Raw genomic sequence first — 21234 nt, 5'->3', positions numbered from 1 at the left:
CCGCAGGGGCAGCACGTGCGCGTCCTCCTCGTTGCGCCGCCCGCCAGCAGCAGCAGCAGCAACGGCGACGCTGACGCTGACGACAACGCCAGCGCCATGGCGACGGAGGAGCGTGTCGTCATCGTGCCAGGGAAGTTCCACAAGGTGATTTGGCTCGGCGTGAAGGATATCATTGTCGTGACCGACCGCACAACGGTTGCATTCAAGCCGTCTCCCGATCAGCTCAAGATTTTCTTCCGCAGCCACCCCGAGTGGCGGCAGCGACTCACAGCGGCACAGGAGAAGGTGGAGGCGTGCAGACGGGCGGTGGAGCGGCAACCTCAGTACGCCAAGCCGACGCACACGACTACTTCTCTGCTGCCAAAGGCCGGCGATGAGCCGTTAACGCGGCGCGGTGTGGGCGAAGCTGATGACGACGAGGAAGAGGTGGTGTCGATGCCGTTGAACCCGAATCGAAACAACATTAAGCACAGAGTGCAATATTTCTACGGTGAAGATGCTGATACTGATAATGACGAGGAGGAAGAAGAAGAGGAGGATGAGTGAACGGCGAGGGTGGCGTTGCGCTAGTGTGCGAATGCTTCTGTAGAGTGGCGGCCTAATCGTGTAATGTGTTGTTAGGAATAGCATGGGTGCTCACGGGGATCTGTGGCCCATTCATGTCGCTTCCACACGAGTTCTTGCCTGAGGCATGCGCACATATTCTATCTTCTTCTTTCTCCTTCATTCAACACTGCACTTGACGTCGAACGCACACACATATCTAGTAAGGAGAAACACAACGTGAACCTGGGCTGCATCCGTCGGTGTGTAGAGGCAGAGGTTGGCCTTCCGCGATCCGGCACGTTTAACCGTAACGAACGGACGGTTGGTCAGCTTCTCGTTTTATCTTCTCCCCGCATCTTACTGAGCATGGCGGGGCTGCCTCTTCCCACCACAGAAGGTGGCACGGAAAGCGCCTCACCCTCATTGCTCTCCGCCGTGGGTAATGAGTGGGTGCGCATTCGTGCCTATTTCATGGAGGTACAAATGTTGGAGGGAGAGCCCGATTTTGATGAGATTTGTGATCGTCTGGCCCAAGTAGAGCATTCCCTTCAGGTCATACTTGATGCGCTCCTGCAGGAGCACACTCAGATGATGCCGCCGCGGGCTGTATCACGGTTTAGGTTTGGAGATAGGGGGAGTGTGAGCAGCATCAGTAGCAAGAGTAGTTTTTTTGTGTCCTCGCAAGGACATACACCCCATGTCTACTACGGCAATGGTGGAACTGCGGAGGGAGCGGCGCGGCTGCCACCGTGTTACACGTTTCTGTTTAGCGACATGACGCCCCCCACCCCTGTCGACGCGAATACCGAGACGGAAGAAGGATTGTCAGCCATCGGACAAGCGTTCCTGCTCTCACTGTGCCAATTTGCGAAGCACAACGAACCGCCTGGCACGCGGTGTATCATCCTTCGCTTCTTAACGCGCCTGCTCTCTGAAGTCGATCTCCCGCGGTCGCCGGTTATGGGGGACCCGCCACGGTCGCTGCTGCAGCTGTTCCCAAGCAATACAGTGGTGCCGCTGATGGACATGATTCGCCAAGTCGGGGTGGCGCTACGATCAAAAACAGGAAGAAGGAACTCTTTAAGTGCAATGTCGGCGTCATCTCCCTCAGATGTGGGCAAAGACGCAATCGACGATGAGCGTGAGGCTTATCTTTCGCTCCTGTGTGCCATAGCTGAAAGGATAGAGCAGGTTCCTGCACTGGCCGCCTTTTTTCTACCGGCGATGACAACAGACTCCGAGAATGAAACAGGACAAGACGCGGCCTCCGCCAGCGAGGCCCCTTCCGTCCTGCTGCACGCCTTTTTGGAATACATCACGCTTCGTCATGGGTCACTGGAGTCCAAGAAGCGGAATGATATTTGTCGGCTAGCGCTACGAGGCCTGTTGACCCTTGCCAAGTGCCCTGACCCGGTCATTCAGGACTATGTGAAGAAGCATACTTCCGCCGTGTCGATAACGTTAATAGAAGCACGCACAGCCCTCTTAACTCTGTGCAAAGTGCCTGACAACGACGATGCTGCAGCACAACTTTGCTGCATCTGTGAAGTGTTGCGTTTCTGGTCGCAGTTGCTGCTGCTGGCCCCTGCCGTTGCGGAGGAATGGAAAGTGGAGCAGATCATTGAATGCAACTTTGTGCGTGAGGCGCTCCTGCCTCTGTTCCGATCTACCGACGACACCGTGTACGCTGCCGCTGCCATTGTGACAGCGAGGACGGTGCATGCTGTGGGCCCGATGTCTCCCCTCTACGTATCTACTGTTACGCGCGCGCTGCTCGGCACACGCGTGGACCCCTTGACGGGGAAACTGGCGCGCGCGCATACTGCTGGTGCTCATACCTCTTCGTCGAACACAGTGTCACTAATCGACTACGCTCTTCTGCCACGTCTCAGTGTGGAGAGTGACAGCGACTGGAGAATCGTCAATGTCACCCTCCACCTTTTCAACACCCTTGCGCAGTACGAGCCGGCACTGTTCATGGAGCTCGCGCTCTCACTATCAATGTCCACCCTCGCCGAGGTATACATGAGTGGCCTCCGACCCAGTGTGCAGCGTCGGGCGAAGCCTTCTAATGGCGCTACCGAGGGCAAAGTAAAAGAGGGCAATGCTCCCGTGGTGGCCAAGGCCAGACACGTCGACTGCTTTCTGCAGCCGGGGCTTGAAGTGGACCTTTCCGCTGCATCAACGGCCCCGCCGCTGGACATAGCGGAGTGTTTCCCCGCGCGGCTTCGTGCGCCGAAGGGCGTCCTGCTGTGGACCACCGCGGAGTGCATCGCGGAGGATATCCTCACCCACCTGCTCCTTGTGGAGAGCCACGTTCCCATTTGGTTGCTCGAGGAGCGGCAGCGCGTCATGAACCGCTCCTGCAGGAATGTGAGCGGGAATTTGATGGGTTTGTCCCCCGAGGGCGAAAGCTGCACGGTGTCTCAAGCAACGTCCCCCGACCCGCAAGCCGTGGACGGCGCGCAGAACACCCGGAAGAACATTTGGTTTCATGAGGGAGTGCACCAATCGCCTCTTGTGGTGCGGCTCTGTGAGCTCACGTCGTCTATGTTGTCGATCCCATCAGATGTGTGCACGCTTCTGACGAATCTGTGGTCCACTTTGTGTGTCCTTCCAGACTTCCGTGTGCTGTACACACTCCTGGACCCGGACCACGGCCGCCTCCGCCACGCGCTGCTCAAACTGCGCGACGCTGTTGACGAGGGACTCCAGCACGACGAGAATGTAGCCTTTGCAGTTGCGTCCGCGGCGGCGGCTCTCGCAGCGGGAAATACTGTTAAAGCGCCAGCCGTAGGCAATGCGGCACCCCATGAAATAATCACCGTCGCAGAGAATAAGTCCTCCACGGGCCTTGCTCACAACGCCGCCCCCCACCTGTACACACGCACCTATTTGTACTCGCAGTTCATTCAGTTGGGGCCGTCGCTGCGCTGGGTCAGGGACGTGGTCGAGCGGGAGTTCCCCAATCATGAATTGTTCATGGCCCTCAAGAAGCACCGTGTCTTTCTGGAGGCGTGCGCGTGTGTGGAGGCATTTCGCATGGAGTTGGACGCGGTTGTCGGTCATGTTGCGCTATCGCACAACCTCATGTGTCTTCAAACAGGGAAAGGGCAGCAGGTCAAGAAAGCTGCGCATGCATAGCCGTACTGTGTGACGGTGTGCACACGCGCTTCTTCCCTCCTCCTCTCTCCCTCTCTCTCTCCATTGATCAGCAACACCCTCCTCCCCCTGCTTCCCTGAGGCGCAGTGGTCGTGTGGCTTCCGCCAGATACAATTTTCTCCTCCTCCCTCCCCTTTTGTTTTTTTCTTCCAGCTCTGCGCTCTTTATTGTTTCATGGAAATTCATTTGCGTTTCTCTTTTCTTTTTCTCGGACGTCCGCTTCGCTTTGCTTCCTATTTTGTGTTTCTTTGGCCGCGCGGTTAGCTCCGCGTGAATGTTGGAGCTGGACGGCAGAACACTGACGTTCGAGCAGTTTCGTGAGTCTTGTCTCAAGCCAAACTTCCCTGCCATTGTTCGGCATGCCGTGCCGGAACGCGAGGGGGAGGAAGAGGTTGGACACCAATCGTCGTCATTCTTCACATCGCTGACACGCTTGAGGTCACGGCTGGCGCCTGCCGGCTTGGTTCACACGTTCGGTGCCCATCACCGTGTGCCAACGATGGAAACTAGCACGGATTCCTCAGCGGATGATTCAGACGGCGAGTACATGAAGTGTCGCAGCAGAACTCTGGCCGAGGTTATGGAGTGCTGGTCCTGCAGTGACAGGACGCTGTATTTGAAGGACTGGCACATGCAGTCGGACGCGGAGTTCGCCGCGAGACAAAAGAGATGTACTGAAGTTGATATAAAAGAAAAAACGGACAGAGGTGAACGCATTCTGCATGGCGACGGCCTTTATGCTGTCCCCGAGTACTTGGGGGATGACTGGATGGATGAGTTTTGTCGCGGACCGGAGGACGATGAGGTCACATATCACCGCTTTGGGGACGAAAGAAGCGACTACCGCTTTGCTTACATTGGGTCACCTGCCACCTGGACGCCCTTGCACTTCGACGTGTTTGGAACGTATTCATGGTCACTGAATGTGTGTGGGGAAAAGCTGTGGTTCTTCCCGTCACCCGAGGGCAACCGGCACCTGCTGAAGAATGGGTTGTACGGTGTTGCACTGCCCACTGACATTCGCACAACCACAGGTGTTGAGTTGTGGACAGTACTGCAGCGTCCAGGGGACCTTGTATTTGTTCCTAGCGAATACCTCCATCAGGTGCATAACCTGAGTGGGCCGCGGTTCTCCTTGCCTCGCACAGGTGTGCCCACCGGAAGCATAGCGACAGGCCGAGAAGATGGTGCACTCCTTGCAGAAAACGAATGTGTTGAATTAGTAATCGCAATTAATCACAACTGGTGCAACGAGTGGTGTGTGGAAGGGATGGTAGATGCGTTTTGCAGGGATGCCAATCGTATACAACAGCTACTCACAGTGGAAGACCGTGTGGCACTCTTCGGTGACGATCTCGCTGCATGGTACGAGCACGTGGAGCGTATGCTTGTTGGTGGGACGAATTGGAACTTCGCCTGCATTCGCAGCTTTCTCAAGCACAGAATTCGGTGCGCTGGTGGTAATGCTGCAGAAGGGGAGCCCCTCCGTTGCCTCCTCGAGAGGTGTCTTGAGCGAATTGCTGCCGTAGAGCTGTGTGTCCTTTACCCCGGCGAGAAGTGAGGGTCCTGCGTTGTTGGTCTCTATTGCACACCAATATGTCGATTAAAACGGTCAGGTTGCGGTGCGCACGGCCTCTGTGCCGCTCCATCGGCCCCTATTAACAACTCTCCCAGAAGATCACAACACATCCCGTCCCTTGTTGAGTGTTTCTCTCCATATTTCTCCTGTTGTTAAGGTCAACGCTGGTGTGATTCAGCGACCATGAGCTCGTTCTCTGAACTGTTTAGGGATTGGGCAACCGCCCTGCACATCCCAAACATCTTGCAAGGGATGTCTGACGGTGTGCGCACCACCCTTGTTCCCATCTTCGCGCGGCAACTTGGCTCTACCGATCGTCAAATCGGCTTTATTGTTGGCTCTGCGGGCATAATTAAAGTTTTCCTTGACATCCTCTTTGGGTTCGCCACATCTGTGTACGGGTTCCGCGGGATCATGATGGCCGGCATGATGGTGAACGTCCTCGGAAGCCTCATTGCCGCGTTCGCGCTCACCCCTACTCATTTGGTCATTGCGTCTGTATTGTGGGGAGCAGGAATAGGCGCGTTCTACGTGGCTCGGCACGTCTTCATTGCGAAGGCCGTCCCCCGCGACATTCGGGGACGGCTCATGTCTATTCTTGGTGGTGGTTTTCGCTGGTGTTCCTTTTTTGGGCCTGCGTTGGGCGGCGCTCTCATGGAAGTCGCTGGCTGCCGTGTCGCTGCATTTTTCCTTGCCCCACTATGTGCCGTCTGTGCGTACGTGGTCTCGGTGGATGAGAAGATATACGCGGAAGACAACAGAATGGGAGAGGGTGAAGAAAGGGGTGGCATTTGTGCAGAGATTCGGAATATGGCCGTCGCGTTCTGGAAGTACTGGGACGTAGTGCTGCGTGTTGGCGGCTACGCATTTAACATTGTTTGCCTACGGCAGGCTCGGCGTCTGCTTCTGGCACTCGCGGCGATGAATATGGGCCTTTCTTCTTCGATGGTTGGCGTGGTGTTGGGGCTGTCGTTCGTCGTGGACGCATCGCTGTTCTTCCTCGGCGGATACATCATGGACAAGTTTGGTCGCAAGTATGCGGCTATACCAACGACGGTGAATCTGGGATTTGCCTTCTTTCTTCTAGTTTGGGCGCGCACTCCTTTATCTCTGATTCTGGTTGCTCTATTCTTTGGCTTGGCAGACTCTGTTGGTGCTGGTGTATTGCTAACGCTTACAGCGGACCACTTGCCGCCTAGTGGTGGTGCCCCATTCATGGGGCTTATGCGGACGGTGCAAGATGCCGGGCAGGCGGTTGGGCCCGTTGCATGTGGGTTGATCATTGAGTACTTTAGCTTTTCTTCAGCCTGCTGTGTCATGGGTGGTGTTGGGCTCTTCAACGGTATGTGGGCTTTTCTGATGATTCCTGAGAAGTCTTTGACTCAAGTAGAAGAGGAAGAGGCAGCCGCAAGAGTTGAGGTGGATGCTGTGACGACTGTTAGTGAAGAGGAAATGAGAAAAGACATTTCAGACGCAACAACCCCTGATGGAGATTTATTTTTGTCAGAGGAGTGTTTGCTTGTGGCGACGAGAGAGACGTTGGGAACTGGGCTAAATTGTACGGATGAGGATAGTTAGTGCCTTTCTTGTTTGCTGCTTTTTTACGCTGTGGTGCTGAAGCCGGTATTGTATCAGTTTCTGATAAAAAGTGTCGCCATGCGAATGTCTGTAAATCGTTCGGATGCGTGTCAATACGAAGCGCAAAGAACTTGGGTTGGACCAAACTATGACAACCCTCTGTGAATTGTCAATACCACTTCCTTTGCCGCCACTGGTAATGAAGCTCTTGTCCGTGTGCGCTCAGTCACTCTCTCCCTTGGTGGTGCTTTCTTTTTGTGTGTGTTCGTGTGTGGGAAGAGAGCCGACGGGTATGTCGCTGCAAGCCGTGGGCTGGCTTAGCTCTAAACTCGGCATCAACATTGATGGGCGCACCGATGCGTCGGAGGATAAGACGACTGAAGCCCTCTCCCACCATGCTTTCGCTGGCACGGCTGCCAAGTTTGACATGTGTCTGCACAAAATCAATGACGCTGTCTTTGGTCGTGATAATGAGAATAACGCCAGCAGTGGTGGCGGTGGCGAGAGTGTCCTCGCCGGTATCAACACCAGCAGCCCCGGCAACGGGGACGAGGTGGAGCTGGATGAGAACGGCCTCCCCATCTCCAAGAACTGGTACTACTTCGATAAGGAGCTGAACCGCTGGAACGTGAGCCCCGACGCTCCGGCCCACATCAAGCAGGAGTACGAGCATAGGCTGAAGGAGGAGGAGGACGAGCGGGAGGGGCGCAATGTTCCTCCGCCGCCACCGCCACCACCGCCACCAATGTCTATGCCGGGTGGACGGGCACCGATGTATGCTAGCAGCGGCCACTTTCCACATGCTGCGACGCCGCAGCAGGGAGTGGCGCATCCGCAGGGGTTGTTCGGCACGCCGTCAGCGGGAGGGCATTCACAGCACCGGCCGCAGTACGCCGTGCCAAACTACTTTGAGACAGCCAAAGCCCCTATGAATACGGCGGAGGCGCCCCAATTCGCACAACAGCAATCTCCTCTTGAGCAGACACTGCGGCAGCAGCAGCCGCAGCAGCAGCAGATGCCACCGCCGCCGACACAGTACCAGCAGCACATGCAGTACCACCAAGAGCCCCAGCAGTATCAGCAGCATACGCTGTTTCCACAACAGCACTATAAGGAGCAACTTCCGTCTCCAGGGCCACAATTCTTGCCTCCTCCGCCAAGAATGGGCTACACATCGGCGGCACAGAGTCAGGCTCTTCCGTCTCCTAATCAAAGTTCTCTACCAAGTTATCAGATGCAGCGTCCTTTATAAGGGGAAAAGGGGGGTGAAAGTGCTGGGAAACTGTATAAAGGAGTGACCTTTACCCTTCTTTATTGCAATTCTTTGCCCTCAGTGTCCCTGCACCGTTTCTCTACGTTTATGTCCGTCATGTTTATGCACCAAGGGAGAATAACGGATTCCATGTGAATGTTTTTGCTCTTTTTTTGTTTGTTTTCTGTGCGTTGCTGACTGGTGTCGTGGTGAGAATCAGAAGCGTCTTTAGCAATAAACAAATTAGCCAGGGTAGGGTTAGAGCAAGCGCACCCCATCCCCGCAGCCCTCTTAAGCAATGGAAATATCACCAAACGATGGTGATGTGGAGGACCTCTATGCCGCCTTTGAACCGGAGTTAGACAGCGCATTCGCCCCGCCCTCGCGTCACTTTGGCGCTCCCCCGTCGCAGGGCGGCGGTCCTGCTCCTGTTGGTGGTGGCGACGCCGGCGTTTCGAACCCGCTGATGCAGGCGCCGCCGTCGAAATGGGGCACGACGAGCATCGGCTCTGCGTGGGGCGTGCCGGGCAGCCGTCTCGGTACAATCGGCGGCAGTGTCGGCGCCGCCCGCCCGATGACCTCCAACCGCGGCGTTGGCTTTAACGCCGCGTCGACGCGCTTCAACAATGGCGTCGTCTTTGACCCCACTGGGCAGGGGCGTACGGCAATGGCGATGGGGCCCGCACCGCCGCTGAAGAAACGCGGCGAGAACAGCCCGGAGGAGCAGTGTGTGGAGATTGAAAAACTCACACACAAGCTTGTCGAGGAGAGTGCCATGCTAGCGCTGCAGAAGGATTACGGCGGGGNGGCGCTAGAGAAGGCGAAGGAGGCAGGGAAGAAGGAGCGATATCTCTGCAAGCAGCGCGAGCAACTGGGTCTCGCCGACCAGATCAACGCCGATCTCACGTATGCTGTGCACTTCAACCTTGCGGTGCAATACCAGAACCACCAACTGTACACCGAGGCACTCAACACGTACAACCTCATCGTTCGTAACCTGCAGTTCCCGCAGGCCTCTCGGCTGCGCGCCAACATGGGGAACATTTACGCCGCGCAGGGAAAGTACCTGCTCGCCATTAAGATGTACCGCATGACGTTGGATGAGACACCCGCCGCGTCGAAGGAGCTGCGCTACAAGCTGATGCGGAACATTGGTAATGCCTTTGTGAAACTGGGCCAGTACCGCGACGCCGTCAGCAGCTACGAGGCCATCATGGAGGGCGGCGGTGACATCAATGCGGGATTCAACCTCCTCCTTTGTTACTACGCCCTGGGTGAGCCGGAGAAGATGAAGCGAACATTCCAAAAGTTGCTAAACTGCAAGACGCATGGTGGAGATGAGGAGGAGGAGAATGAGGAGGAGGAGAAGGATGTTCTTGTTGATGATGCCTTGCATAAAAAGGTCAAGGAGGATCGGTCTCATTTCCTAAACTGCATTATGACAGCGGCGCGCCTCATAGCCCCGATTATTGACAAGGACTGGCGCGCGGGGTATGACTACCTGATCGAACGCCTCCGCCACTACGAGATGCGTGACTCATCCTCGCATGTGGCAAGTGAGTTAGAGATGTGCAAATGCCTTTATTACCTGAAGCATAAGAGCTACAAGGAGGCGATTGACGGCCTCAAGGCCTTTGAAAAGAAAGACAGGCTGCTGCGAGCCCGTGCGGCGACAAATCTGGCATACCTGTACTTTCTTGAGGGCGACCACGACAGCGGTGAGAAGTACAGTGACATGAGCATCGAGGCCAACCGCTACAATGCCAGGGCACTCGTTAACAAGGGCAACTTTCTCTTCATGAAGTCAGACTATGAAAAGGCCCGCAACTATTACAATGACGCGCTGGCAATTGAAGCAGATAACATTGAGGCCATCTACAACCTTGGACTCACCGCAAAGCGGCTAGGCCTGTACGAGGAGGCGCTGAAGATGTTCAAGCGAGTGCAGTCGTTGGTTGACAGCCACGAGGTGATGTACCAAATTGCCGACATCAACGACCTCGTGAGTAACCCGAACACGTTGGAGTGGTTCAACCGTCTCATTGGGCGTGTACCGACAGATCCGAATATATTGGCGCGGATGGGCTCCCTTTACGCCCGCGAAGGGGACGACAGCCAGGGATTCCACTACTACCTGGAGGCGTACCGCTATTACCAGGTGAACATGGACGTCATCTCATGGTTGGGCGCCTATTTTGTAAAGAACGAGGTGTACGACAAGGCGATCCAGTTCTTTGAGCGTGCCTCGCAGATCCAGCCGCAGGAGGTCAAGTGGCAGCTGATGGTGGCGTCATGCCACCGGCGTCGCGGGGACTACGTCCAGGCCAAGCGATTGTACGAGACGCTGCATCGCAAGTACCCAGAGAATATGGAATGCCTGCGCTACCTGGTCCACCTGTGTAAAGATGCTGGCCTTGTCGACGAGGCCAATGAGTGGTTTAAGAAGATCAAGAAGTTAGAGCAACGCCAGGAGGAGGAGGCGGAAGGCACAGGTGGAGGGGGCGACGACGAGGACGACGCCAAGAACGCACCCCACGCAACAGCGGGACGTCGCGCCGTCGGTGGTACGGCTGGTAGGATGGGCGAGACTGCGAAGGACGATGATGATGATGACGACGATGAAAAATCCCCCTTTGTGGCGCCCAAAGCGAAGACAAATCAAGAGAATGATGACGAGATTGAGCTTCCAGGTATTTGATGTAAATAACCGATTGGGGAGAAGAGATAGATAGAGAGAAAGCGTCTCTGTGTGTGTGTGTGTGTGTGGAAAAAGGGGCTATATGACTCGGGATGTAGACAGTCTTCCCTCTTTTGCAGAAACAAAGTCATGCACGTGCGCAAAGACACACATGCACGTGTGAGAATAGGAGGAAGTGCCTTTTGGTTGTTGTTTTTCCCTTCCGCCTTTTCGGCGTTCCTTGTGGCCTGTTGTGGGCGCTACGTGATGCCGCACGGTTTTTCTTTCTTTCTTTATCACTGGTCCGCTCTGCAGTCATCCTTTTTGTTGTTGTGGGCTCGCCTGCTTGTCCTCATTCGCCCCCTGAGCGGGAGGACTGTGTTGCTGCATGCGCAGTGGGCAGGAGGCAAAGGAGGAGCAGGTGTCTCTGTGCGCTTCTGTGTGCGTATGCGTCTCTGTGTGTGTGTGTGTGTGTGTGTGTGAAAGAGAGGAGAGAGCAAAAAAGAAAGAGATAGAGAGAGAAGGCATCGTAACGAAAAGAAGGAGTGGGGGCACAATTCGGTGCGGGTCAACGCCAGACTGTTGATATATCTAGGAAGAGAGGGAGAGAGAGATCTCCACTTTACCGGGTGTGGTGCAAAGTGCACTCGCACATATCCGCTCGTTGTGTTATTTTGGCTGACGCATTTCCGCCGCCGCGCAACTCCTCTCTTCACCGCTCCACGCTCCCTCCCAGTCTGTTGTGTGTCCTATACGCTGTCGCAGCCCTCTAACTAGACTTCACTCGCACCTCTTCTCTCACAGCCCCATCCACACAGACAGACAGAACCCGAGTTTCAGCTTTGTGCGGCGGTATGACGGAGACCGCATGCACTGACGCCGACACGGAGAACATTGTCGTCTTCATTTCGTGCCAGACGCTGCTGTCCGTCGATGGTGACGCGCGCGCGGGGAACATCAACCGGTGTGTGCCGGTGGAGGGGCATTATGCCGTTGTCGCCCGCCCGTGGGCGCCGCAGGGGGTCTGCGAGGTGCTGTACGACAAGGGATTCGTGCACTCGCCGGCGGAGCGGCTTTTCCCCGGCACGCACGAATGCAAAAAGGAGTGGATTCACCGCCTCAAGATGTGCCACGGTATCGCGCCGGGGGAGCCACTGCAGACCGTCAAGCGGCTGGTTGCGTGTGACGATGTCAGGAAGGCTCGTCGTTACTTTCTGGAGGCAGGTAACATGGTGACAGATTCCATGATTCTTGTGAGTAAGGAGAAGAACTGTCTGAAAGAACAGCTCGAGGATATGCTTGACGTTGTGTGGCGGTTTCGCCGCTCCCACGAAGCCGCTGGGGCAGAACCTACTCTTGTATTCATCACACTACGTGAGCGTCTCCAAATGGTTCGCGCCACCTTGCGCTGGCTGGTCAACGAGGGTGCAGAGCTGGGACGCTACACGGTTGTGGCGATTGAAGATTGGATCCCCTCAGTGGGGGTTTTGTTAGATATCGACACCGATTTGGTGCGGCACCGTCCTTCGAATAGGTGTTTGGTGCACCCGGCATCGTACAATAATACATGTGGCCGGCCCCACGATTGCTGCCGCGCAGATGTTGCTCTCCTTCGCTTGGTTCAGGAACACCTCGCCGATTACCTTACTGAGCAGGATGCAGTTTGTTAAGAAGGGCTTCTCCCACCCGTTTAAGAGTTTTGCAGTCAGTGAATCGGGCACGTAGTGGCGTCTTTGCAGTGGTGCATGAAAGTTGCAGGTGTGTGTGTGGGGGGATGGAGAATGTTTGCTTTTTTTTTTCTTTCTATGTCTTCCTCTTGGTTTGTAGTGGATTTCCTTCTCGCATAGCGTGCCATGCAGCAACAGCAACAACAAGGGCAGGGCTTTCAGCTCATTCGCGAGCCGTACCGCGCGACGGAGGAGCAATTCCGACTTTTCGTCAGTGGTTTGGATGCTGTGCTGAATCAGTGGACTGCGCTGCACCTTGTTGCTCAGCATTGCGACGCTCTGGCCCTTCAGTCCATGTACCAGGAGCTCATCACTTGGTTTCAGACGGACGGTGAGGTGTATTCCGATGACCTGGAGATATTCTTCGAGAACTTCTTTGCCGAGGCCCGTTCAGTGGTGCTAGAGGATGACAGCATGAAGGAGGTAGGCGACCTGCTGCATAACATGTACTGCCGCTGCTGCCAGAACGACTATAGCCTGGTGGAGCAGTACGTGGCCAGCCTCGCGGTGTACCAGCAGGTGAATCCGGTGCGCCTCTCAGTCAACGCCGGTGACGACGGCACGAGCGGCGGGGCGGTGGAAGCGGAGGCGGTGCAGCTGCACCAGACCGCCAACGAAGAAGAGGAAGGAAATGATGAGTTGGATGTGCCGATGGTGACGGAACAACAGAAGCCGCGCAACAAGAAGAACAAGAAGAATACCTACGAGCGTGACAACGATGGTTGGTGTGTCGTGCGGCGTTAAACGCCAAGAGGTATTAAATAATACCGTTTTTTTTTTTCGATTAAACGCCTTGTTGCTTCTAATGGTGTGTCCTGCCGCTTAAGGTGCTGTTGTTATATATATATATATGACATTGCCTCTGCTTCGTGGTTGTAGAGCGTTTCATCAGGCTGCTTCTTTCTCTCCTTCGCTCACCCACGCCCTTCACAGATAGGTATACGTCCCATTGCTAGGCATACATAATAAATACGCGTCAGGGAGAAGCCGCTGCACAGGGAGAGGCGACTGAGGGAACAGCAAACCGATAGGGAACAAGGAAAGGCCAAAACAAGGCGTTGAGTAATTCATCGGGGGGGCGGCACTAATAAAGCAAAAGGAATAGGGTTTTCACCTGACACAGAAGGGGTCATAGTAAAACGACGACAAGAGAGACAGAGGCAAAGGGAAGAAACAGTCTAATTTATGCTGCGCTTCGCATCCGGCAAGACCCCGCTTGTGCGCGCAGAGTTGGCCCGTCGCGCTACGGCCTTCGCGGGCGTGCAGATGCTGCCGAAGTTCGAGATCCACGACGTGCGCGACGACCCTGCGCTGGGCACCATGACGCGCGTCGCCGTCGATGGCAAACTGCTGCTCATCTCGCAGTACCCGCAGCTCGGGCCCCGCAAGGTGGACCCGAACGACCTGAGCCCGCAGTTCGACGCCGACCGCCGCATTTCAGTGCGGCTGCGGCATATCGACCTCGCCTACCTGGTGAGCGTGTGCGAGCGCCGCTTGCCGAGGCACCGCATGGAGACAAAGGCCTACACACTCGACTTCGAGAAGGCCGCCGACGGTTACCGCCTCCACGGCAAGGTGCACCGCGTGGCGTCGCCAAAGATGGAAGACTGGTCGGTGAGCTTTGACAAGCACTTCGCCGTCACGCTGGAGCACTTCCTGCAGAGCGCGCTCACGGAGAGCTTCGGATTCCGCCAGCACTACGCGTCGCGTGCCGCTGATGGGGGCGCGCCGGACAAGAGTACAGCTGTAGGGAGCAACGGCAGCCCGCGCAGGAAGCAGCCCGGCGCAGGGTCGCCGCAGCGCCAGTGATGAGATTATCTCCCACAGCAGGGAATGGAAGAACTGCAACGCCATTATCATCGAAAAGGAAAGAGATGTGGGTGCGGGTGGGTGCTCACACGCCCGCACAGACACGGGAACGACGATGCACGGACTAAGCGTTGTCTTTTTACAATCTTGTCGGAGCCCATCCACTATTTTCTTTTCGTTTTCCTCTGCCAAGTGCGTCTTTGTGGGTATATGTGAGTCTCAGAAGCAGAGAGAGAGAAAGAGAAGGAAAGCATCCTCCTCGATTTCCCCATCCTCTTACATCTCCTTCCGTGTTTCTTCTCCCTGCACCTGTGTATCCTTTTTGTTTTCTTTCTTTTTGTGTTGTCCTTTCGTCTCCTTTCCGCTCCACCGTGCCGCAGCAAGCTTAGCGAAGAGGCAGCATCGGCATCCTATTCTCCCGTACAGTCGCAGATCGTTTCTACCCGCAGCAGAGGCCTGTGTTCCTTTGAGCAGCATGTTGCGCCGATGCATTCCAGGCCCCGTCGGCCTTCTGCGCGCGGCGACATGCGTCCGCTCAGTCTTCACGCGCGACCTTCGCACCCACATCGAGATCAGTAACGGAAAGGTGACGTACCCGGCGGTGCTGTTGTGGCGGTGGAAGAGCGACCGCCAGCGGCACCTCGTTCTAAGCGTTCACCGCCCCCATGACGCCGCCGAAACTGCAGAGGCGAAGGCGAGGCCCAAGTCGCAGCAGCTCTCTGCGACGTCATGCACACCCGAGGATTACATATTTGGCCGTGTGTTTCTCCGGCCGTACAATGTGGCGCAGCTCCTCGCGGCGCTAGAGGGCAAGGCACAGAGCGTGGAGGTGCTCAAAGAGCACTCGCTGCTGCGGCTGCAACCCGTGGTATCGCCGACGCCGAAGCGACGGGGTGGCCGCGGTGGCGCGAGCGACGGCAGCACCAGCAGCGCCACGGTTAGTCTGCCGTCGGCCTTCTCACTCGTCGGGGAGCTGACGGCGAAGGTGCCAATGGCAGGGCAGCCGCACACCGACGAAGACGTGCTGCTGTGCGACGACGACGATGAAGACGTGGAGGAGGCTGTTCCTGGCACGACGTACAACCTGGGCGATCGCCGCTCCTTTCGTGCTGTTGTCGAGGGGGCCGATCTCATCTTCATCATGAAGCACCTCGACGCCGTGCTGAGCGACATGTTTGGCATCGAGCACCAGTACCACGCACGGGTGGCACAAGAGCTTCTGCGCAAACGCGAGCGCGGCAACGTTCGCCCGCGCGAGCCATACCACGGGAGGTACGCAGAGACAGCGCCGCGCTACAGAAGTGAGTCCCTAAACGATGCGGGCGTGGTGAAATCGGCCGTGGCACCAGCACCAAACGCGGCTTCTACAGCAACAGAAACAGCGACTACTGGGGCTAATAGTGGTGGTAGTGCTGCAGGACTGGCGGCTGCAGCGCTGGCCGGGGGCGCTGCTGGGGCGGCGGTGGCCTCAGGCATCGGCAAGGCCGTGCCGCACATGCGTGGTAATGATCTGAATGAGGATGATGCGATGGAGCTGGTGGCAGCGGAGGCGGAAAACTTGCCGGACGCCGAGGAGGACGGGGCCGAGGACGATCTTGCGGCTACGGATGCGGATGCGGTGGGCGATGGCGCCAACCCACATGACGGCGATGGCGAGCAGGCCGCCAAGGGGGCCGGCCTCCGCCGCAGATTCACAAAGACGGACGACGAAAAGGAGGAGGAAGATGACGATGAGGAGGATGACGATGAAGAGGATGACGATGAGGAGGGTGAGTCTGAGGAGGAGGAGGAGGACTATGGCCCTGATGAGGAGGAGGAAGAGGAAGATGAGGAGAGTGAGGGTGAGTCTGAGGAGGAGGACTATGGCTCTGATGAGGATGAGGTTGAGGAGGAGGAGGAGGAGGGTGAGGAAGAGGAAGAGGAGGAGGAGGAGGACGACGATAAAGAGGAAAACGCCAAGAAAAACACTCGGAAGAATGGAATACCACCGCCAGTGCGCCGCCGTTAGTGGAGAGGACGCTAGGCGGGGGTGTGGTGCGAAGAATTGATTACGTGAACGCGGCTAGAGTAGGGGGGTGCGGAGTAGGGCAGCGATGAGTTGCGCCTGTCTACACCCTTCTGTGTGTGGTGCTCGTATCTTTTTCCTCTTGGGTGTGATCCCACCAGGCCCCGCTCTTGGCCCACGTGCGCATAGATGCCAGACAAAAAGGCGAAATAAGAGCCCCAGTCCTCTGCGCGGGCACCTTCCCCTGCTGCTGCTGCTGCTGACCCTGTTCATGGCAGAATATAGCAATACACGTTCGCAATTGTTTCCTTTTGTGCTCTTATTTAGGGCATTATAGCCCAAGTACACAAATAGACGTGAGCACAATAGAAGCGACAAGCAAAGAAGATAAGTATCATGGCAGGATTAACGCGGCTTGCTCAGTTTTGGCTCCTCCTTACTGCACCGGTTGTGCTGATTGACGCCGTATTCGTCCTCACCCGGGCGGCGTCGCCGGACGAGCCACATCCGTTGGCGAACACGCCACCGTTCAGCTTCTGGGAGTTGTACGCCACGTACGATCGCCGCTACGGCCCCAACGATGACGCCTTCGTTGTGGTGCAGAGCTGGCTGAACCTGCTGGAGATTGTATTGGGTGTTTTTTCGGTGGTGCTCACGTGGAAGGGCGACGCATGCCGCAGCGTAAAACTTGCGCTCATTGTTAGCGTCATGACGGCCTACAAGACGGTGTTGTATTTGGCGCTGGACGTCGCGGAGGGTGGGAAGTATACGCGCCACAACACCGCGCTGGACATGCTGACAATGGTGTTGCTGCCCAGCTCGCTGTGGATCGCCGTGCCGACGGTGGTGGCGCTGCAGTGCCTGCGCCGTCTGTCTGCTACCGCCGGCCGCGGCGCCACACCGTCGCTGAAGAAGGCGAAGCGAGGATAGAGCACACAAGGCAGTGTGCGGGTGTGCGTCGGAGGGGTCTCTGCACGCGCCGGCCGCAAAGATGTGGTGTGGGTGTCTCACTTTCGCGTCCCCGAGGTGTGTCGAAGTGAAGAAGGATAGGGGATGCAGATAGAAACAGGGTCGGCAGGAAGTTGGATGGGACTGCTTGTGCGTGACGTAAGCTGGTATGTTCTTTTTGTCGTGTCTCTGTCCTCACACACATCATGTAGCTTCCCCCTTCACCAATGCCGCTAGCGTCTGCTCACGCAAGAAGGGAGGTCTAGTACCCACATAGATGTGCACACGCATGCACACACACACAATGTCGTACACGTTGTGGCGGTTGTGTATCGCTACTTTCGCCCTCCTCATCCTCCAGTTTCCGCTTCCCATGAGCGGATGCAGTGCGGAGAGCGTCACAAAGCCGTCGCCGTTGTCATCTTCGCAGCAGCAGAAGCAGCAGCCGAAACGAAGCAGTGATCAAATGGAGAGGGTAGTTGAGATGCTTTCAATTAGCGGCTGCGAACGACCTCCACGGCCAGGTAGGAGTCGCGATACACTTCGCTGTTTCGCGGGCCAAGAATCAAGGCACCCACTGACGCTCGTCCTCCGTGGACGTGGCTTTCCAACAGACGCGCATCTGCATGTTCAATTGGAGGAGCACAGCCCACTTCCTCTTCGCGCTGGTGAGGAAAGTGGCAGAGACCCTGTTGTGATGGACTGCGCCAACGTGCGGGCGTCAGACGTATTTCCGAAGCAGATCTTATACTGCACCCTCACCCACCCGGCTGTCGGTTTGGTCAAGAAGCCGGAGTGGTTGGAACGTCTCAAAAGTCAGGTGATGTGGATGGACCTCAAACTGCGGCGGCTGCCGGAAAAGGATGGATCAAACTCTGAGGGCCAGCGCGCCGTCGTGCTTGGCGTGCTCCATCATGCCCTGCAAATAAGCCTCGCGCCGGACGCTTCATGGGCCGGAACGAATGCCGACGACACCGACGCCGGAGAGGCAATTGGTGATCCTTTCGAGCTTCTCTATCAGACCGGCCATAGCGAGGCGGAATCTGACCACGCATGGCTCATGCTTGGCATCGGTGGACTGAAAGAACAGCTGAAGGAGTTGTACCGTCGTGTCTTTCTCTCGCGTGCCCCCTCCCTTCGCGGCGTGGTCGGATCACTGAAACTGCCACATGTGCGAGGGGTGATGCTCCACGGTCCGCCTGGCAGTGGCAAGACACTCATTGCTCGCACGATTACCAAGCTGCTTGGTGGTGGAGGCGCAAAGGTGACGATCGTGAACGCCGCCGATGTTCTCTCAAAGTACGTTGGTGAGTCTGAAAAGAACCTGCGGCACCTTCTATCCGGCGACGAAGACGACGATGAAAACAACACAGACAACGACGCGGTAGAGGAGAGCGATGAAACAGAGAGAAGGGCGGTGAGAGGACGGTTGCACGCCATCATCATCGACGAGATTGAGTCACTCTTCCGGCGCCGTGGGGGCTCAGGGGATGAGAGCTCCGCCAAGGCTGTTTACGATGGCCTGACGAACCAGCTGCTGACGCTCATGGATGGCATGGACGACGCACAGAACATACTCGTTGTCGGCCTCACCAACCAGCTGCACGCCATTGACCGTGCGCTGCTGCGCCCCGGACGGTTCGAGGTGGTGATTGAGGTGCCGCTGCCCGACCTCGAGGGCCGTGCGGAGGTGCTACTGATCCACACGCAGGAGCTGCGCGAGAACAACTTTCTCGAGCCCGACATCGATCTGAATGCGCTGGCGGCCGGCACCGGTGGCTTCTCTGGAGCCGACCTCGCCGGCACAGTTCGGGCGGCTGTCAGCTACGCACAGATGCGCTACCGTGACACACGCGCTGACGACGTAGGTGGCAAGTTTCAGGTCACCAACGACGACCTTACGCTTGCAATTCGAGATATATTAAGGTCGAAGGCGCAGACGGCGCCAGGCGAGTATGTGGGGAATGGCAATGAAGACAGTGTGGCTGTACCGCTTGTTGATTACGATGGATCCGTCACTCAGAACACAGCTGCGACGCATCGCCTGCTTCGGAGCATCGACCGTAGCCGCGCCACGCATGCCGCTGTTGTGGTCATCTACGGCCCACCAGGAACAGGGAAAACTGTTCTGACGCAGCAGCTGATGAGGCTGTGGCCATTCGACGTCACCAAATTCCTGATGGGCGGGGAGCTCAGCGGTAACCCAGGCGTCAACCGTCTTGAGCAGATCCTCACTGCCCTACGGGACGCCGTCAACATAAAGGAGAACTGCGGTGTTGTAGTTGAAAATGTAGAGTGGTACCTTCGCGACGGTGCATCGGCGGCTGCGGATGTTCTGAAGGCTGCCATCCAGGAGTTCCGGGCGGCTGCAGATGTCTCTTCCGCCACATATCAACACCATAGCAGAGCGGCGGTGGGACGGCCCCCTGGAAAGCGTCTGTTGATTTTAACCACGTCAGATGAAGAGGTGTTCTATGGCTTAATGCACTCCATCGAATATGACCTGCAACTGACCCTCCATCCTATTCAACGCAAAAACCTCGTGACGCTCCTGCGTCACTACGGTATTCTTTCTTCAGCCAAGGAGGCATCGAATGACGTGGTGCAGGCGTATCCACCGAAGCTCAGCTATCGCCAGTTTTTGCGTATCACCGATCTTGCCTTGTGGAGGGCGCATGAGGCACACATTCAACATAGTAAGGATGGTGGCGTAGCCGAGAGCCACCAGGACTCTACTGTCTTCTCCACCCTGAATGCCCTGTTTCTTCATGGTGGGCGTTTGCACGGTTTGGAGACTGGTGAGTCCTCCCTTGACACTGAGGAGCTGCAGCGAGAATTTAGCGCTGCTGTTCAGGATGTCGTGGCGTCGATGGGCCTGTCCGATGTTTTTGCCGGTCTCTTAAAGGTAGATGACGCCATTGAGGGAGACGAGGTGTCTTGGTGACTACTTCAGACAATTCTGCGTAGGAATTGTTTTTGTTTGCACGGTGAATGCATAATATATACATATATACATAAATACATATATGTGTGTGTCTTTGTGTTTGTGTGTGGCTGCACTACGCAACTGCCCGCATTGCTCATGTACGTTTTTTATTCGGTTTTCGCTCTTTCCGCCGTAATTGATTTTTTGAGCATTGTTTTTGACTATCTGTGTGTGTGTGTGNGATTCCGCTTTGTAAGGAAGCACACACGTTCTAACGGACGTACTACATAACGATACATGTTTCGGAGGGTTTGTGGTCGTCTTTGCGCGGCGAATGCGGCGGTGTCCAAGAGAAAAAGACCGCGGCCACTCTACTTGGACTTTCAAGCCACGACCCCGCTGGACCCGCGTGTGCTCGACAAGATGCTGCCGTACCTGACGGAACTCTACGGAAATCCCCACAGCCGCACGCATAGCTACGGATGGGAGGCGGAGGACGCGGTGGAGAAGGCACGTGCTCAGGTGGCTGACCTCATCGGCACCAGCCCCAAGGGCGTGTTCTTCACTAGCGGCGCAACCGAGTCAAACAATATTGCCATCAAGGGCGTGGCCAATTACAATAAGGACAAAAAGAATCACGTTGTGACACTGCAGACAGAGCACAAGTGCGTGCTGGACTCCTGCCGCTACTTGGAGATGGATGGCTTTGAGGTGACATACCTTCCAGTGGAAAAGAATGGTCTCGTTAATCTGCAGAAGCTCGAAGCTGCCATCCGTCCCACGACCGCCCTCGTTTCCTGCATGTATGTGCACAACGAGATTGGTGTTATCCAGCCGATCAGCGAGATTGGTAAGATTTGCCGCAGTAAGAAGGTCCTCTTCCACACTGATGCCGCGCAGGCGTTGGGCAAAGTGCCCATTGACGTGGAGCGCGATAACATCGACCTTATGTCGATGTCTTCACACAAGGTCTACGGCCCGAAGGGGTGTGGCGCGCTGTACATGCGGCGCCGCCCCCGCGTGA

The 21234-nt window shown here is 56.4% G+C and overlaps 13 protein-coding genes across 13 annotated transcripts; all 13 read left to right on the top strand.

The window, feature by feature from the left end:
* Window positions 1-96: 96 nt before the first annotated feature.
* DQ04_02451120 (hypothetical protein) lies at window positions 97-546 on the top strand (the record flags this gene model as incomplete). Its single annotated transcript, XM_009311896.1, has 1 exon — window positions 97-546. One exon carries the CDS (start codon window positions 97-99, stop codon window positions 544-546), a length of 450 nt encoding a protein of 149 aa, XP_009310171.1.
* Window positions 547-912: 366 nt separating this feature from the next.
* Window positions 913-3690, top strand: DQ04_02451110 (hypothetical protein; the record flags this gene model as incomplete). The annotated part of the gene is made up of 1 exon (XM_009311895.1): window positions 913-3690. The coding sequence occupies one exon, from the start codon at window positions 913-915 to the stop codon at window positions 3688-3690; it is 2778 nt and encodes a 925-aa protein (XP_009310170.1).
* A 293-nt stretch (window positions 3691-3983) lies between these two features.
* On the top strand, window positions 3984-5270 carry DQ04_02451100 (hypothetical protein; the record flags this gene model as incomplete). The annotated part of the gene is made up of 1 exon (XM_009311894.1): window positions 3984-5270. One exon carries the CDS (start codon window positions 3984-3986, stop codon window positions 5268-5270), a length of 1287 nt encoding a protein of 428 aa, XP_009310169.1.
* Window positions 5271-5540: 270 nt separating this feature from the next.
* DQ04_02451090 (putative transporter) lies at window positions 5541-6866 on the top strand (the record flags this gene model as incomplete). Its single annotated transcript, XM_009311893.1, has 1 exon — window positions 5541-6866. One exon carries the CDS (start codon window positions 5541-5543, stop codon window positions 6864-6866), a length of 1326 nt encoding a protein of 441 aa, XP_009310168.1.
* Window positions 6867-7158: 292 nt separating this feature from the next.
* On the top strand, window positions 7159-8118 carry DQ04_02451080 (hypothetical protein; the record flags this gene model as incomplete). Its single annotated transcript, XM_009311892.1, has 1 exon — window positions 7159-8118. The coding sequence occupies one exon, from the start codon at window positions 7159-7161 to the stop codon at window positions 8116-8118; it is 960 nt and encodes a 319-aa protein (XP_009310167.1).
* A 298-nt stretch (window positions 8119-8416) lies between these two features.
* Window positions 8417-10816, top strand: DQ04_02451070 (putative intraflagellar transport protein IFT88; the record flags this gene model as incomplete). The annotated part of the gene is made up of 1 exon (XM_009311891.1): window positions 8417-10816. The coding sequence occupies one exon, from the start codon at window positions 8417-8419 to the stop codon at window positions 10814-10816; it is 2400 nt and encodes a 799-aa protein (XP_009310166.1).
* An 833-nt stretch (window positions 10817-11649) lies between these two features.
* On the top strand, window positions 11650-12465 carry DQ04_02451060 (hypothetical protein; the record flags this gene model as incomplete). The annotated part of the gene is made up of 1 exon (XM_009311890.1): window positions 11650-12465. The coding sequence occupies one exon, from the start codon at window positions 11650-11652 to the stop codon at window positions 12463-12465; it is 816 nt and encodes a 271-aa protein (XP_009310165.1).
* A 183-nt stretch (window positions 12466-12648) lies between these two features.
* DQ04_02451050 (pre-rRNA-processing protein TSR2) lies at window positions 12649-13266 on the top strand (the record flags this gene model as incomplete). The annotated part of the gene is made up of 1 exon (XM_009311889.1): window positions 12649-13266. One exon carries the CDS (start codon window positions 12649-12651, stop codon window positions 13264-13266), a length of 618 nt encoding a protein of 205 aa, XP_009310164.1.
* Window positions 13267-13707: 441 nt separating this feature from the next.
* On the top strand, window positions 13708-14331 carry DQ04_02451040 (mitochondrial RNA-binding protein 1; the record flags this gene model as incomplete). Its single annotated transcript, XM_009311888.1, has 1 exon — window positions 13708-14331. One exon carries the CDS (start codon window positions 13708-13710, stop codon window positions 14329-14331), a length of 624 nt encoding a protein of 207 aa, XP_009310163.1.
* A 475-nt stretch (window positions 14332-14806) lies between these two features.
* On the top strand, window positions 14807-16339 carry DQ04_02451030 (hypothetical protein; the record flags this gene model as incomplete). The annotated part of the gene is made up of 1 exon (XM_009311887.1): window positions 14807-16339. One exon carries the CDS (start codon window positions 14807-14809, stop codon window positions 16337-16339), a length of 1533 nt encoding a protein of 510 aa, XP_009310162.1.
* Window positions 16340-16732: 393 nt separating this feature from the next.
* On the top strand, window positions 16733-17266 carry DQ04_02451020 (hypothetical protein; the record flags this gene model as incomplete). Its single annotated transcript, XM_009311886.1, has 1 exon — window positions 16733-17266. One exon carries the CDS (start codon window positions 16733-16735, stop codon window positions 17264-17266), a length of 534 nt encoding a protein of 177 aa, XP_009310161.1.
* Window positions 17267-17657: 391 nt separating this feature from the next.
* Window positions 17658-20228, top strand: DQ04_02451010 (vesicular-fusion ATPase-like protein; the record flags this gene model as incomplete). The annotated part of the gene is made up of 1 exon (XM_009311885.1): window positions 17658-20228. One exon carries the CDS (start codon window positions 17658-17660, stop codon window positions 20226-20228), a length of 2571 nt encoding a protein of 856 aa, XP_009310160.1.
* Window positions 20229-20507: 279 nt separating this feature from the next.
* Window positions 20508-21234, top strand: DQ04_02451000 (cysteine desulfurase; the record flags this gene model as incomplete). The annotated part of the gene is made up of 1 exon (XM_009311884.1): window positions 20508-21234. A coding segment is annotated over one exon (727 nt), but the record flags the coding sequence as incomplete, so codon positions are not given.

This window comes from Trypanosoma grayi (assembly GCF_000691245.1).
Source record: "Trypanosoma grayi strain ANR4 Tgr_245_V1, whole genome shotgun sequence".
In the NCBI taxonomy this organism is placed as follows: Eukaryota; Euglenozoa; class Kinetoplastea; order Trypanosomatida; family Trypanosomatidae; genus Trypanosoma; species Trypanosoma grayi.
Note: the sequence above shows the minus strand (reverse complement) of the source record. Positions and strands in the feature narration are given on the sequence as shown.